The sequence below is a fragment of the Bufo bufo genome, chromosome 5 (genome assembly GCF_905171765.1).
Source record: "Bufo bufo chromosome 5, aBufBuf1.1, whole genome shotgun sequence".
NCBI lineage: Eukaryota > Metazoa > Chordata > Amphibia > Anura > Bufonidae > Bufo > Bufo bufo.
In genome coordinates this window covers 497343605-497356598 of record NC_053393.1, presented here as the reverse complement: position 1 = coordinate 497356598, position 12994 = coordinate 497343605, and the positions used below count along the sequence as shown (strand labels likewise).

General features: G+C 47.7%; 1 protein-coding gene across 2 annotated transcripts in view; it reads left to right on the top strand.

Moving 5' to 3' along the window:
- CUL2 (cullin 2) overlaps positions 1-12994 on the top strand; it is a 156749-nt gene that overhangs the window by 126615 nt on the left and 17140 nt on the right. For both annotated transcript variants that reach the window (XM_040434290.1, XM_040434291.1), the window contains exons 19-20: positions 4763-4864; positions 10980-11096. In XM_040434290.1, coding sequence (XP_040290224.1) covers positions 4763-4864; positions 10980-11096 — 219 coding nt within the window. The remainder of the gene's footprint in view (positions 1-4762; positions 4865-10979; positions 11097-12994) is intronic.

The window sequence follows — 12994 nt, the reverse complement described above, 5'->3', positions numbered from 1 at the left end:
AAAATATGGAATCCTTTTTTTGTGTACAGAGCTGAGAAGCTGTAGTAGCTGCCTGTGGATTTTCAGTCTTTTCCGTCATCTGAGGAGCAGACGGACTCCTCATCTCTGCTCTCTGGCCTTATAAACACTTATCTATCAAAGCTCAATCCTTATCTTACTGATAAGAATGTAACATAGTAACAGTTTATAAGGCTGAAAAAAGACATCTGTCCATTCAGTTCAGCCTGTTATCCTGCAAGTTGTGGGTTAAATAAGTGTTTATAACCTTTTAGTAGTTTAGAGATGAGGGTTATTAGATGACGGAACAAAGTGAAAGTACCAGTTAGGCTACTTTCACACTTCCGTTTTTCTTTTCCGGCATAGAGTTCCGTCACAGGGGCTCTATACCAGAAAAGAACTGATCAGGTATGTCCCCATGCATTCTGAATGGAGAGTAAGGGCTCTTTCACACCTGCGTTATTGTCTTCCGGCATAGAGTTCCGTCGTCGGGGCTCTATGCCGGAAGAATCCTGATCAGGATTATCCTAATGCATTCTGAATGGAGAGAAATCCGTTCAGGATGCATCAGGATGTCTTCAGTTCCGGTACGGAACGTTTGTTGGCCGGAGAAAATACCGCAGCATTCTGCGCTTTTTGCTCCGGCCAAAAATCCGGAACACTTGCCGCAAGGCCGGATCCGGAATTAATGCCCATTGGAAGGCATTGATCCGGATCCGGCCTTAAGCTAAACGTCGTTTCGGCGCATTGCCGGAGCCGACATTTAGCTTTTTCTGAATGGTTACCATGGCTGCTGGGACGCTAAAGTCCTGACAGCCATGGTAAGTGTAGCGGGGAGCGGGGGAGCAGTGTACTTACCGTCCGTGCGGCTCCCCGGGCGCTCCAGAGTGACGTCAGGGCGCCCCAAGCGCATGGATCACGTGATCGCATGGATCACGTCATCCATGCGCATGGGGCGCTCTGACGTCATTCTGGAGCGCCCCGGGAGCCGCACGGACCGTAAGTATACCGCTCCCCCGCTCCCCGCTCCTACTATGGCAACCAGGACTTTAATAGCGTCCTGGGTGCCATAGTAACACTGAAAGCATTTGGAAGACGGTTCCGTCTTCAAATGCTTTCAGTACACTTGCGTTTTTCCGGATCCGGCAGGCACCTCCGGCAACGGAAGTGCACGCCGGATCCCAACAACGCAAGTGTGAAAGAGGCCTAATCCGTTCAGTTTGCATCAGGATTTTATCTCCGGCTAAAAAAACTGAAGACTTGCCTGAATGCCGGATCAGGCATTTTTTCCCATAGGAATGTATTAGTGCCGGATCCGTCCTTCCGGTATGCGCATGCGCAGACTGAAAAAAAGGTGAAAAAATAAATGCCGGATCCGTTTTTGCCGGATGACACCGGAAAGACGGATCCGGCATTTCAATGCATTTTTTCGACTGATCAGGCATTTTTAAGACTGATCAGGATCCTGATCAGTCTTACTAATGCCATCGGTTAGCATACATTTTGCCTGATCCGGCAGGCAGTTCCGGCGACGGAACTGCTTGCCGGATCTCTCTGCCGCAAGTGTGAAAGTAGCCTCACACAGATAGAAAATCCGTTAACCCTTTGTGAGAAAACAGCTCAATATTTTTAATAAAGGCCAATTGAAAATATGATTTTTAGCCAAAAATGAGTAAAATGCAACCCTAAGCAAAAATTGTTTACACATCCTTTAAGTTCCCAGTCTGCCCCTGCGTAAGGTCTCTTTCACACAATCAAGTTTCCCGTCTGGATGTGATGTGTGTTGTGAACGCATAGCATCCGGACTGAATCCTGACCCATTCATTTCCATTGTATGTATACATGAGGGTCGTTTATCACTCATCACCTTCGCGTTCAGGACCCAGCATGTTCTATATGCTTTTTTTCATGCAGTTCTGTCTCCATAGAAATGAAAGGGGCTGCATTAAAAACTGAAGGCATCCGCATGCAATGCACTTTTTTTCTGATGGCTGCTAGGAGATGTTGATTGTTGTTCTTCAGTTTTTCTTCATGCATGTGCAAAACGCATGCAATCTGAACGTAAAAAATGCACACACTGAGCGCAATGAAGGAAGAAGAAAACTGATTGAGCTTGCCTGCAAAACCAGTACCAGTGTGATAATATGGCTTACCTGAAATGGGGATTTCTACAGTGCTGTGAGGAAGTATCACTTGCGGTTCTTCAGTGCGTTCATGAAAACTAGATTAAACGTTTAACCATGTGCATCCCATAGAATGGTTGACTCATCAAATATATCATATAAAGCCAGGGGCAGATTGGCCATAGACCCTACAGTGAAATTTCCCTGTGGGCCAATGCCCCAGGGGGGTCACCCAAGTCCTCCTCTCTGCCGCTGACCGGGTACATAATGAGCTCTTAACAGTAATTAACACTGTGAGAATCAGGTAGTCATGTACCCAGCCAGCGACCGCACATGTCCTCCTGAATTCAACTGCTGTGGCCACATCTCACCTTCTAAGCCCCCTGCCCCATAGACAACTGGAGGAGGACAGGAGATGGTAGCTATTGATGGCCAACACAGGGCTAGCTTTGGGGCAGTATATTGTGCTACACTGTGTTATTTGGTTCTGCTGGCGAGGTATTTTGCACTATGGTATTATTGGTCCTGCCTACTTGTGTTGACCCGCCTTATGTAAATTTGGACCTGCCTACAAAATGGGTCCACTTTTTTCGTTTTTTTTCAGGGCCACTTTAAGTTCCCAGTCCACCCCTGTATAAAGCTCTTTAGGAAACCTTGATCTCACTTTAATATTAGGTCAGAACTGACGCTTCCAGTGTGTTTCTGACTAAATTCTAGCCAAGACTGATATATCACATGGCTCCTTCTCATAGGAAAGACCTGAGATGAATTCAAAATGGTGGCCAAAAAACATTTCCTCCACCAAATAATGCAGTCTCCCTCCCAATAAATACTCCCACCCAGGGCCGGCCTTAGGTGTTCAGGCGCCCTGTGCGAGCTAACCTTGTGGCGTTCCCCCCCCCCCCCCCAAAAAAAAAAAAAAACACTGCTTGTTGCTGGCATCATGGCATAGGCTGGCTGACTATCCAACCAAGTAGTTACCAGCCCGCACACCCCAAAGGCCCGTGTAACGTTATACTTCCCGACTTCGTGAGATTTCCCTACCTTCGTCACTTCCGGTCGCACCGGACATGACGTGAGGAGGTGTGCAGCTCCGCGCAGGCGCACAACGACAGGTTAGGGAAATTTCACAGCAGAGTGCGCATGCGCCGGGAGCCTCGCCGGCGGTTAGGGTAGGGAAAAACTATGGGCCAGTGCGCAGGCGCAGTGATCGGATGGATGTTCTCAGCTGGACACCGGCCGACACTGCGCATGCATCCGGAGCCTCACCAGCGGTTAGGGAAGGGAAAAATTACGTATGGGCCAGTGCTTTTTCCCTACCCTAACCGCTGGTGAGGCTCCCAGCGCATGCGCAGTGTCGGCCGGTGTCCAGCTGAGAACATCCATCCGATCACCGCACCTGTGCACTGGTCCATAGTGCGCCCCCCCCCCCCATACCCCAGTATTATAAACATTGGTGGCGCAGTGGGCCCCCCCAATATAACAAACATTGGTGGCGCAGTGCGCCCCCCCCAATACCCCAGTATAACAAACATTGGTGGCGCAGTGCGCCCCCCCCCCATATAATAAACATTGGTGGCGCAATATAATAAACATTGGTGGTGCAGTGCGCCCCCCCCCCCTCAATATAATAAACATTGGTGGTGCAGTGGGCAGTGCCAATGAGGGTTAAAAAATAAATAAATAATTAACTCACCTCCTCCAATTGATCGTCTCCTGTTCTTTCTTCATGACCTGTCAAAGGACCTGTGGTGACATCACTGTTCGCATCACATGATACATCACATGATCCATCACTATGGTAATGGACCATGTGATGAGCTCAGTGACGTCACCACAGGTCCTGAAGAAAGAACAGGAGACCGGCAGCTACGCGATCAACTGGAGGAGGTGAGTTAATTTTTTTAATTATTTTTTAACCCTCATTGGCACTTCCCACTGCGCCACCAATGTTTCTTATACTGGGGTGTTGGGGGGGAGGGGGGCGCACTGTGCCACCAACGTTTCTTATAAAGTTATACAAATACAGGAGGCGGGTGCCGGAATCAAGTAGCCGGCACCCGACCTCTGTGACAGGGAGCTGCGATCAGCGGTAGTTAACCCCTCAGGTACCGCACCTGAAGGGTTAACTCAACTGCAGCTGATCGCAGCTCCCTGTCACAGAGGTCGGGTGCCGGCGATTTGATTCCGGCACCCGCCTCCTGTATTTGTATAACGTTGGTGGCACAGTGGCCACAGCCCCTCCCCTCCTCCTCCCGTCTCTCTTCTTATTGGCAGCAGGCAGGTCAGACAGGGGAGGGGGAGATGGAGGGGGCGCCCCGAGGGACAACACAAGTGTAGCCTCGCCTGCCGCATATTACATTGCGAGCTGTCGGCCGCCCGGCGCCCCTGTTGCTATGGCGCCCTGTGCGGCCGCACAGCCTGCACACCCCAAAGGCCGGCCCTGCTCCCACCCATTGGAAGTTCAACAGATTGCACCAGTTAAAAGGGTGTGTCCAGATTTTTGCCTCGCCCTGCATTCATTTATTTTATTACAGCCCACCCTATTTATGGATCTCTGCAGTTTGACATTTATAAGATAAAACTGCAGCAGAATATGAAGATCCTCTAATTTCATGTGACTACCTTTTAATCCTCTGCAGGAAGACGTGGATGGTGAATCAATATTTTCATTAAGTATGAATTTCAGCAGTAAAAGGACGAAATTTAAAATCACTACACCAATGCAAAAAGACACACCACAGGTAAGTCAGCTGCTGAAAATGGGTTACTAAGGATCCGTGCCCACGGCAGTGTCATTTGTGGGGATTTTCAAACTCCGTGCTAAAAATCCGCACGTGTAGGGGGTCATTTATTATTCAGAAATACACCTTTTTATTAGGCTTATTTTTCAGACACGGATTGCGTAATGCACACGGAAGGTTATTTGCGCTGCAATCTGTGACTTTTTCCCGGTCACACCAGGTCTAAACAAGCAGGTGTGGCAGGAACGGGCCGTCTCATTCATCATTTTCTATGCCTGTTTTAGGCGTAGAAAATGGTCTAAATGTAGGACAGCTAGGAATCTGTCTTACATTTAGACTGGCGCAAGATGCGCCGAAGTTACGTAGAGGCCGGCGCCTCTACATAACTTTGGCGGATCCACCACCAGCTATAGGGGTTATTAAGACCACCGTCTAAAACGCTGGTCTTAATAAATGACCCCCATAATGCGCACTGTGTGCATATATCCTAAGGCTTGGGTCACACGTTATCTGTGGACTAGATCAGGAGGTATTTGTTGCTTTCTGTAGGCCAGAAGAGTGAGATTTTACCATTGGCATTGTGTTTTATTCTATTTTGTTAAGGACGCGAGAGCGTTGCCTGCTGCACAGTTCTGTCCTGTCATCCTCTAAAGTTATAGGTATTCATTTCTACAAAACTACATTGAATGAACCAATAAAACTTCACTTCCTCTTCACTATGTGTTAGGCCTAGTTCACACGAACGTTTTTTTTTTGCGAGTGTACGGGCCGTTTTTTTGTGTTCCGTATACGGAACCATTTATTTCAATGGTTCCGCAAAAAAAACAGAATGTACTCCGTATGCATTCCGTTTCCGTATTTCAGTTTTTCCGTTCCGTTGAAAGATAGAACATGTCTTATTATTGCCCGCAAATCACGTTCCGTGGCTCCATTCAAGTTAATGGGTCTGCAAAAAAAACGAAACACATACGGAAATACATCCGTATCCGTTCTGTTTTTTGCAGAACCATCTATTGAAAATGTTATGCCCAGCCCAATTTTTTCTATGTAATTACTGTATACTGTATATGCCATACGGAGAAACGGAAACACAACGGAAACAAAAAACGGAACAACGGATCTGTGAAAAACATACCGCAAAAAACTATAAAAGCCATACGTTCGTGTGAACTAGGCCTTAGTCTAACAGTTATAACGTTTTTACTTGTTGGGTTAACAGCCTAATTTTTATGGTTTTTTTTATGATCCATGCAATTTTTTATATTTTTTTCGACTTAGGCTTTTAGTATGAGAAGACAGTAAATTATGTTTGGGGTTGTTTTACATTCTAGTTAATGTTTCTGATGAATATCTTATAGTGTTACCCTACCATAGACTTTGTGTGCGATTACCATCGTCTGCTGTATAGCGCCTGTGCTTGGTATCACGCTTAGCTACATTCACTTCTGTGGGGCTGAGCTGCGCGTAGACTATGACCGATGAACGTTTTGTCACTGGCCTAGGAAAAGCAGAGAGAAGACCGCGGTGCTACTGCAAGCGCCGCTTCCTTCTCAAACAGCTGATTGGCGGGGGGTTCCAAGTATCCAGAGGATAGGTAATCAGTATAAAAATTTCTGAAAATCCCTTTAAGTGAGGCCCCTTTAACATGAGAGGGGTTGTGCAGTGTCACATCTTCAGGATACGTCATCAGTATCCAATTGGCTACAAAAAGTCGCAGTGTAGCTGAGGCCAAAGGGTATGAATAATTATTTTTTTCTTTATAAAGGGTCAGAATGTCATAAAAAAACAAGAGAAGTGATGATATTTCCCTCACCATTCCCTGCCATTTCCATTCTGGGGCTTCTCCAGTCCCCGCTGGTCTCTTTCTTCCTGGTCCATCTTGACACACAGGAAATGGACGCTCAGCTAATCATTTGCTGCTCCTGAGCCAGTGGTATTTTTTTTCTTGGATTCCGTTCTCCTATGGAAGGCCAGCATAGTGCTCCCTCCGCCCCTCTGAGCAGCCAGCATAGTGCTCCCTCCGCCCCTCTGAGCAGCCAGCATAGTGCTCCCTCCGCCCCTCTGAGCAGCCAGCATAGTGCTCCCTCCGCCCCTCTGAGCAGCCAGCATAGTGCTCCCTCCGCCCCTCTGAGCAGCCAGCATAGTGCTCCCTCCGCCCCTCTGAGCAGCCAGCATAGTGCTCCCTCCGCCCCTCTGAGCAGCCAGCATAGTGCTCCCTCCGCCCCTCTGAGCAGCCAGCATAGTGCTCCCTCCGCCCCTCTGAGCAGCCAGCATAGTGCTCCCTCCGCCCCTCTGAGCAGCCAGCATAGTGCTCCCTCCGCCCCTCTGATCAGCCAGCATAGTGCTCCCTCCGCCCCTCTGAGCAGCCAGCATAGTGCTCCCTCCGCCCCTCTGAGCAGCCAGCATAGTGCTCCCTCCGCCCCTCTGAGCAGCCAGCATAGTGCTCCCTCCGCCCCTCTGAGCAGCCAGCATAGTCCTCCCTCCGCCCCTCTGAGCAGCCAGCATAGTGCTCCCTCCGCCCCTCTGAGCAGCCAGCATAGTGCTCCCTCCGCCCCTCTGAGCAGCCAGCATAGTGCTCCCTCCGCCCCTCTGAGCAGCCAGCATAGTGCTCCCTCCGCCCCTCTGAGCAGCCAGCATAGTGCTCCCTCCGCCCCTCTGAGCAGCCAGCATAGTGCTCCCTCCGGCCCTCTGAGCAGCCAGCATAGTGCTCCCTCCGGCCCTCTGAGCAGCCAGCATAGTGCTCCCTCCGCCCCTCTGAGCAGCCAGCATAGTGCTCCCCCCGCCCCTCTGAGCAACCAGCATAGTGCTCCCTCCGCCCCTCTGAGCAGCCAGCATAGTGCTCCCTCCGCCCCTCTGAGCAGCCAGCATAGTGCTCCCCCCGCCCCTCTGAGCAGCCAGCATAGTGCTCCCCCCCGCCCCTCTGAGCAGCCAGCATAGTGTTCCCTCCGCCCCTCTGAGCAGCCAGCATAGTGTTCCCTCCGCCCCTCTGAGCAGCCAGCATAGTGTTCCCTCCGCCCCTCTGAGCAGCCAGCATAGTGCTCACTGGTCTCATGCCACTTATACACAGGGCAGAGGGCCGCTTTATAACAGTTTGTTGTACAGAGTCCAGGCCTTTTACTAAATGCTTTAGTTGCATTCATTTCTTATGGAGTCCTTTCCAAATGAACCTGTGATATTTTTCTGGGTTATTTGTGATCACGCAGTTGGCAGATGATGAGTTTCATATGACCAAACTTCAAAGAGTTTTAGTAAATGCAGGCCATAGCAACATGCGGATTCATATTAACCCAGTAGCAGCTTTTGGCTTTAGTGTGACCAGAGGGTAATGGGCAGCCGGGTATTGACCTGCTTTACCTATGAACCCGTCGCTGGACTGGATTCAGTTGGATTGTTTTCAGCTCAGTAAAATAGGATTTTGTAATTTCTCACGGTATTTAAGTAGAGGCTGAAAGCTCAGCTACTGAATCTGCCTCCAAAAACTGGCATTTTCCACACTGATTTTGGAAGTGAATTGCAAAATGCACGTTTTTTTTACACCATTTTTGGCGTCCACTTTAGGGCCAATTTTAGGCACTAATTTTGCTGCAAGATAGGACGTGGTACTATTTTTTTTTTTCTGCACGCACAATCCGTGCATATAAATGATAGCATGGATTCTCATTAAAATCAGTGGGAGGCAGATTTGAGGCATTTTTCACACTTAGGGCTCATGCACACGACCGTATTTTCTTTCCGTGTCCGTTCCATTTTTTTTTTTGCGGATCGTATGTGGAACTATTCCCTTCAATAGGTCCGGAAAAAAAACGAAAAGTTACTCTGTGTGCATTCGGTTTCTGTATTTCCGTTCCGCAAAAAAATAGAACATGCCCTATTATTGTCCGCATTACGGTCAAGGATAGTACTGTTCTATGAAGGGCCAGCTGTTCCGTTCCGCAAAATACAGATTGCACACGGATGTCGTCCGTATTTTTTGCGGACCGCAAAATATATACGGTCTTGTGCATGAGCCCTTATTCTGATTTGGAGAATCAGCATGAAAAAAACTGTGTATGAACATAAGCATCCACTTCTGTCGAGTTCATATCAGTTGTCACCCAACTTTCCCAGAGACAGATAAAACTAAGAAATGACTTTAAACTTTTGATAGCTTTTTTATTTTTTTTTACATTCCAACCCTATAGAGAAGCCTTTGATAAAACACCGTACCATGCCACAAAAAATGCAGAGTGTGTAGTGCCTTTTTATTGTTCCCTATTGACAGCTAAGGCTACTTTCACACTTGCGTTGTTTTCCGGTATTGAGATCCGGCAGAGGATCTCAACACTGAAAAATAGAAAAGTTTCCATTTAGTCCTTGTGCATTTCGAATGGAAAGAGATCCTATCAGGATACATCAGGCTGTCTTCCGTTCCGGCAGCGTTCCGTTTTGTGACCGGACACAAAACCTCTGCAAGCTGTGGTTTAGTGTCCGGTAAGAAAAACTGATCTGTCTCTGAAAACAATGTAAATCAATGGTGACTGATCCGTTTTTCTAGGAGCCTAAAACTCCGGAACTGTCACCCATTGACTTTCAATCTATTTAGTGACGATCCGTTTTGATTATACACAACCGCATCCTAACGAAACGGATTCATCCTGATGTGCAAAATCAAAACAGATCCGTTTAATTATGGAATTGAGATTCTCTGCCGGATCTCCATACCGGAGTTAACAAGGCAAGTGTGAAAGTAGCCTAACATCTAGGCACAGCGTTTTTTTTAGGCCTCTTTCACACTGGCGTGTGTTCCCCGCAAAATGCGGGCCGCAATGCACGAGCAGAGTCCGTGGGGCAGCGGATCGCGGACCCATTCATGGGTCCGCGATCCGGCCGTTCCGCAAAAAGATACACTCCGTAGTGCTTCCGTAGGGTTCCGTTCCGCACCATTCCGCATCTCCAGATTTGCGGACCCATTCAAGTGAATGGGTCCGCATCCATGATGCGGAATGCCCACGGAACGGCACCGGTGTATTGCGGATCCGCAAATGCGGTTCTCAATATGGCAACGGGGCGCACATGCCAGTGTGAAAGAGGCCTTAAGAAAAAGAAATTACAGGAAAAAAAGGAAACCCACAAAGATTGATGAAGTGACTGATGACTCTTGAAACTTTAGTGACAAAGGTAAAGGCATTGTCTCCTGAATTCAACCCCTGTTCAAAAAAATATGGACATCATAGAGGAGGTCCCCCTCCCAGGACCCCCTTCTGTGAGCCAGACGATAGAGCTTCTCCGTACACGCAGTTCCCACCCTACTGGGCTCAAGCTGTCAATGCATGGATGGCTATACAAGGGATAAGACTGACCCACGACAGTCAGCAGTGGCACTGAAAGAGGCTGTCTCTCGAGAAGCAGAGACCTCTTAATAAGGCTTGATTTGAATCAGAAGGTCCATGACGAGTACGCTCTTTTTTTTCTCACTAGTGATTTAGTAGTCTGTACTTTATACTCAATCTGTCCATGCTGTAATGGAAATCAACCGTCCACGCCTTGACTTCTTCTTGAAAAGCAGCCAAGCCCAGAGACTATTGTTGAGCGATCTTGTGTTTTCAAGGTTCGGGTTATCTAAGAATTCCGGTAGGAATTCCGCTACCACGGACCATGAGTTCTAGCCTGTGGTAGTGGAATCCATAATGGAATTCTTAGATAACCCGAACCTCGTACGCTGAACTTGAAACCACAAGTTAGCTCATCCCTACCAGAGACCAATATAAAGCAGGTAACTACTACTAGAACTGACTATTCTATAGCTGCCCATAGATGTTTGATTGTTGAAACGAGCTGTCCGTCCCCAGCCCCCATACACATACACGCGTGGCTTGGCTGAGCATGCATGTGTTCTCTATAGAGAGACAAGGGATTAAGTCGCCAAACACCTCAGAGGCTGGCTTATCTCCCCTGGAAACAAAAGCATCCTTCTTTCCCGTGAAATTATCTGGAGACCCCCCCTTCCCCTATACCCATTTGACGTTTGTCCTTTCCGGCCCAAATCGTTGGGTTCAGCCGACTTTCATAATGTAGACAGATGCAGAAAGTGCACTCATACTATGCTGGCTGATTGACATTTTTTGTGTGTCCATAGGAAGTGGAACAGACCCGAAGTGCTGTAGATGAAGACAGAAAAATGTATCTTCAAGCTGCTATAGTGCGTATCATGAAAGCCCGCAAAGTGCTGCGGCATAACGCATTGATACAAGAGGTAAGGAGTGCGGCTGTGTGCTCAACATAGACAGAACAAGACACAAATGAAACATAGAGTCGCTACAGCCCAAAGTACAAACGTACAAAATACTTTATTCATAACATTAATTAATAAAAACCATTAAAAATTAGTCTCGCCAAAGAAATTTGCGACGGTTCCGAGATATAATTTAGTGCATATACTGTATACATCATATGGGTGAGTAATATAGCATACTATATTATATTATTCACCCATATGATGTATATAGTATAAGCAGATCACACGGTGTACCCTCATTGGGACCCCCCAGTCCCCCCACCAGCAATCGGCTGTATTTCTATGGGGCATACTGGCAGTACATGGTCCATTTCCCAGAAGTGCCACCACAGGGGAACTGAGACATTTCACAGTGGCAATTCTAATAGTCTTTCTGTGTACTACAGGACAAATACTACTATACTACCGAAACCCCCTTTGTCACCTCTGTACACTGGCCAGGGGATTAAGATCCTAGACAAAGGAGCCCCCGCTGTAAAGGGGTATTCCCGTTTAAGAAAATGGGTGCGGGTCACTGGGACCTGCACATACACCGAAAACAAAGCGGGGAAGGTGGAGGCCGGAGGATCCTGGGTTTTCACAGAAATGAATGGGAGCGCACCAAGCTTGCGTGGCCACCGTTCCCATTCATTTCTATGGGGCCGACAGAAATAGCCAAGCCAGCGCTCGGCTATTTTCGACGGCCTCATAGACATGAATGGAGGGTGGCTGCTCATGTGCAGTACGCCCTCCACAACTTTCAGGGGTCCGTTCTCAGTGTAGGTGTGGGTCCCAGAGGTGGGACCCTCTCCTATCAGACAAAGAGGGCATATCCCAGCGATATGCCCCCATTGTCTGAGATGGGAAATACCCCTTTAACTCAGAATTACCAAACAGGGAATTTAAAACTGGGTTAAGCTACATTCACATTCCGCTTGAGGTCCGCTCCGGCCCCATTCACTAGAATAGGTCCAGCCACAGCACGGCAAACCGACATGTGGTAGTTTGATTCCGGCCGCCTCTCTCATTATAGTGAATGGGGCTGGAGCGGACTTCCGGCAGCGCGGATCCGGCAGGCTTTTCACCCATTAGCCTTATAAAACTGTTTTATAAACTGGACAACCCATTAAAGTCTCTGATCCTAAATGTTAGGTTACATTACCGATACAGTACTGACTGGTATGTAGTTTTTATGTCCACAACTAGACATCTGCCTGTGTGGAACTAAGGGAATGACCTCCCTGAGAGCTGTACATGGCAAGATGGTGAAGGGCACGGCCCCAAACTGGATGACTCAGACTTACTGAACCCAGTTTCGGATGAAAAATTGTTGCTTATGATGTCCCATTGTGTAAGACTTGCCATAACCTTGTTTTCCACTTGAGATGACGTTCTTATTACACGACAGACCGGCTACTGTTAGCATTTTCTCACCCAGAAGCCTACCGATTGTCTGGAGGATAATTGAATGTCATGCCATTTTTCTTTTCTAGCTAGAACTAGTTACGGTCCCATGACTCTAACTTCAGATTAGTCTTTAAAGTGCACTAAAAGTATTCGGGACAATATAGAAGTGTATTAGAAAGTGAAGGATAGAAGGGCCAGTAACTACAGGACACATACATCACCCTATATGTCCTGCACACATTATAGAAAATGATACTGTGTAATATGTGATATGAGTTTTTATATAATATATACCGTACTTCTCATCTTGTATACGAGGTAAGGAGTAATACATATAGCAATGCTTATGTTTGAAGTATTTAAAGGGGTTGTCCCACCATAACCAGAGGATAAGTATCTGATCAGTTGGAGTCTGACTGTTGGGACCCCCTACTGATCATGAGAAAGGGGGTCCCCTAATCCAGAGTGAA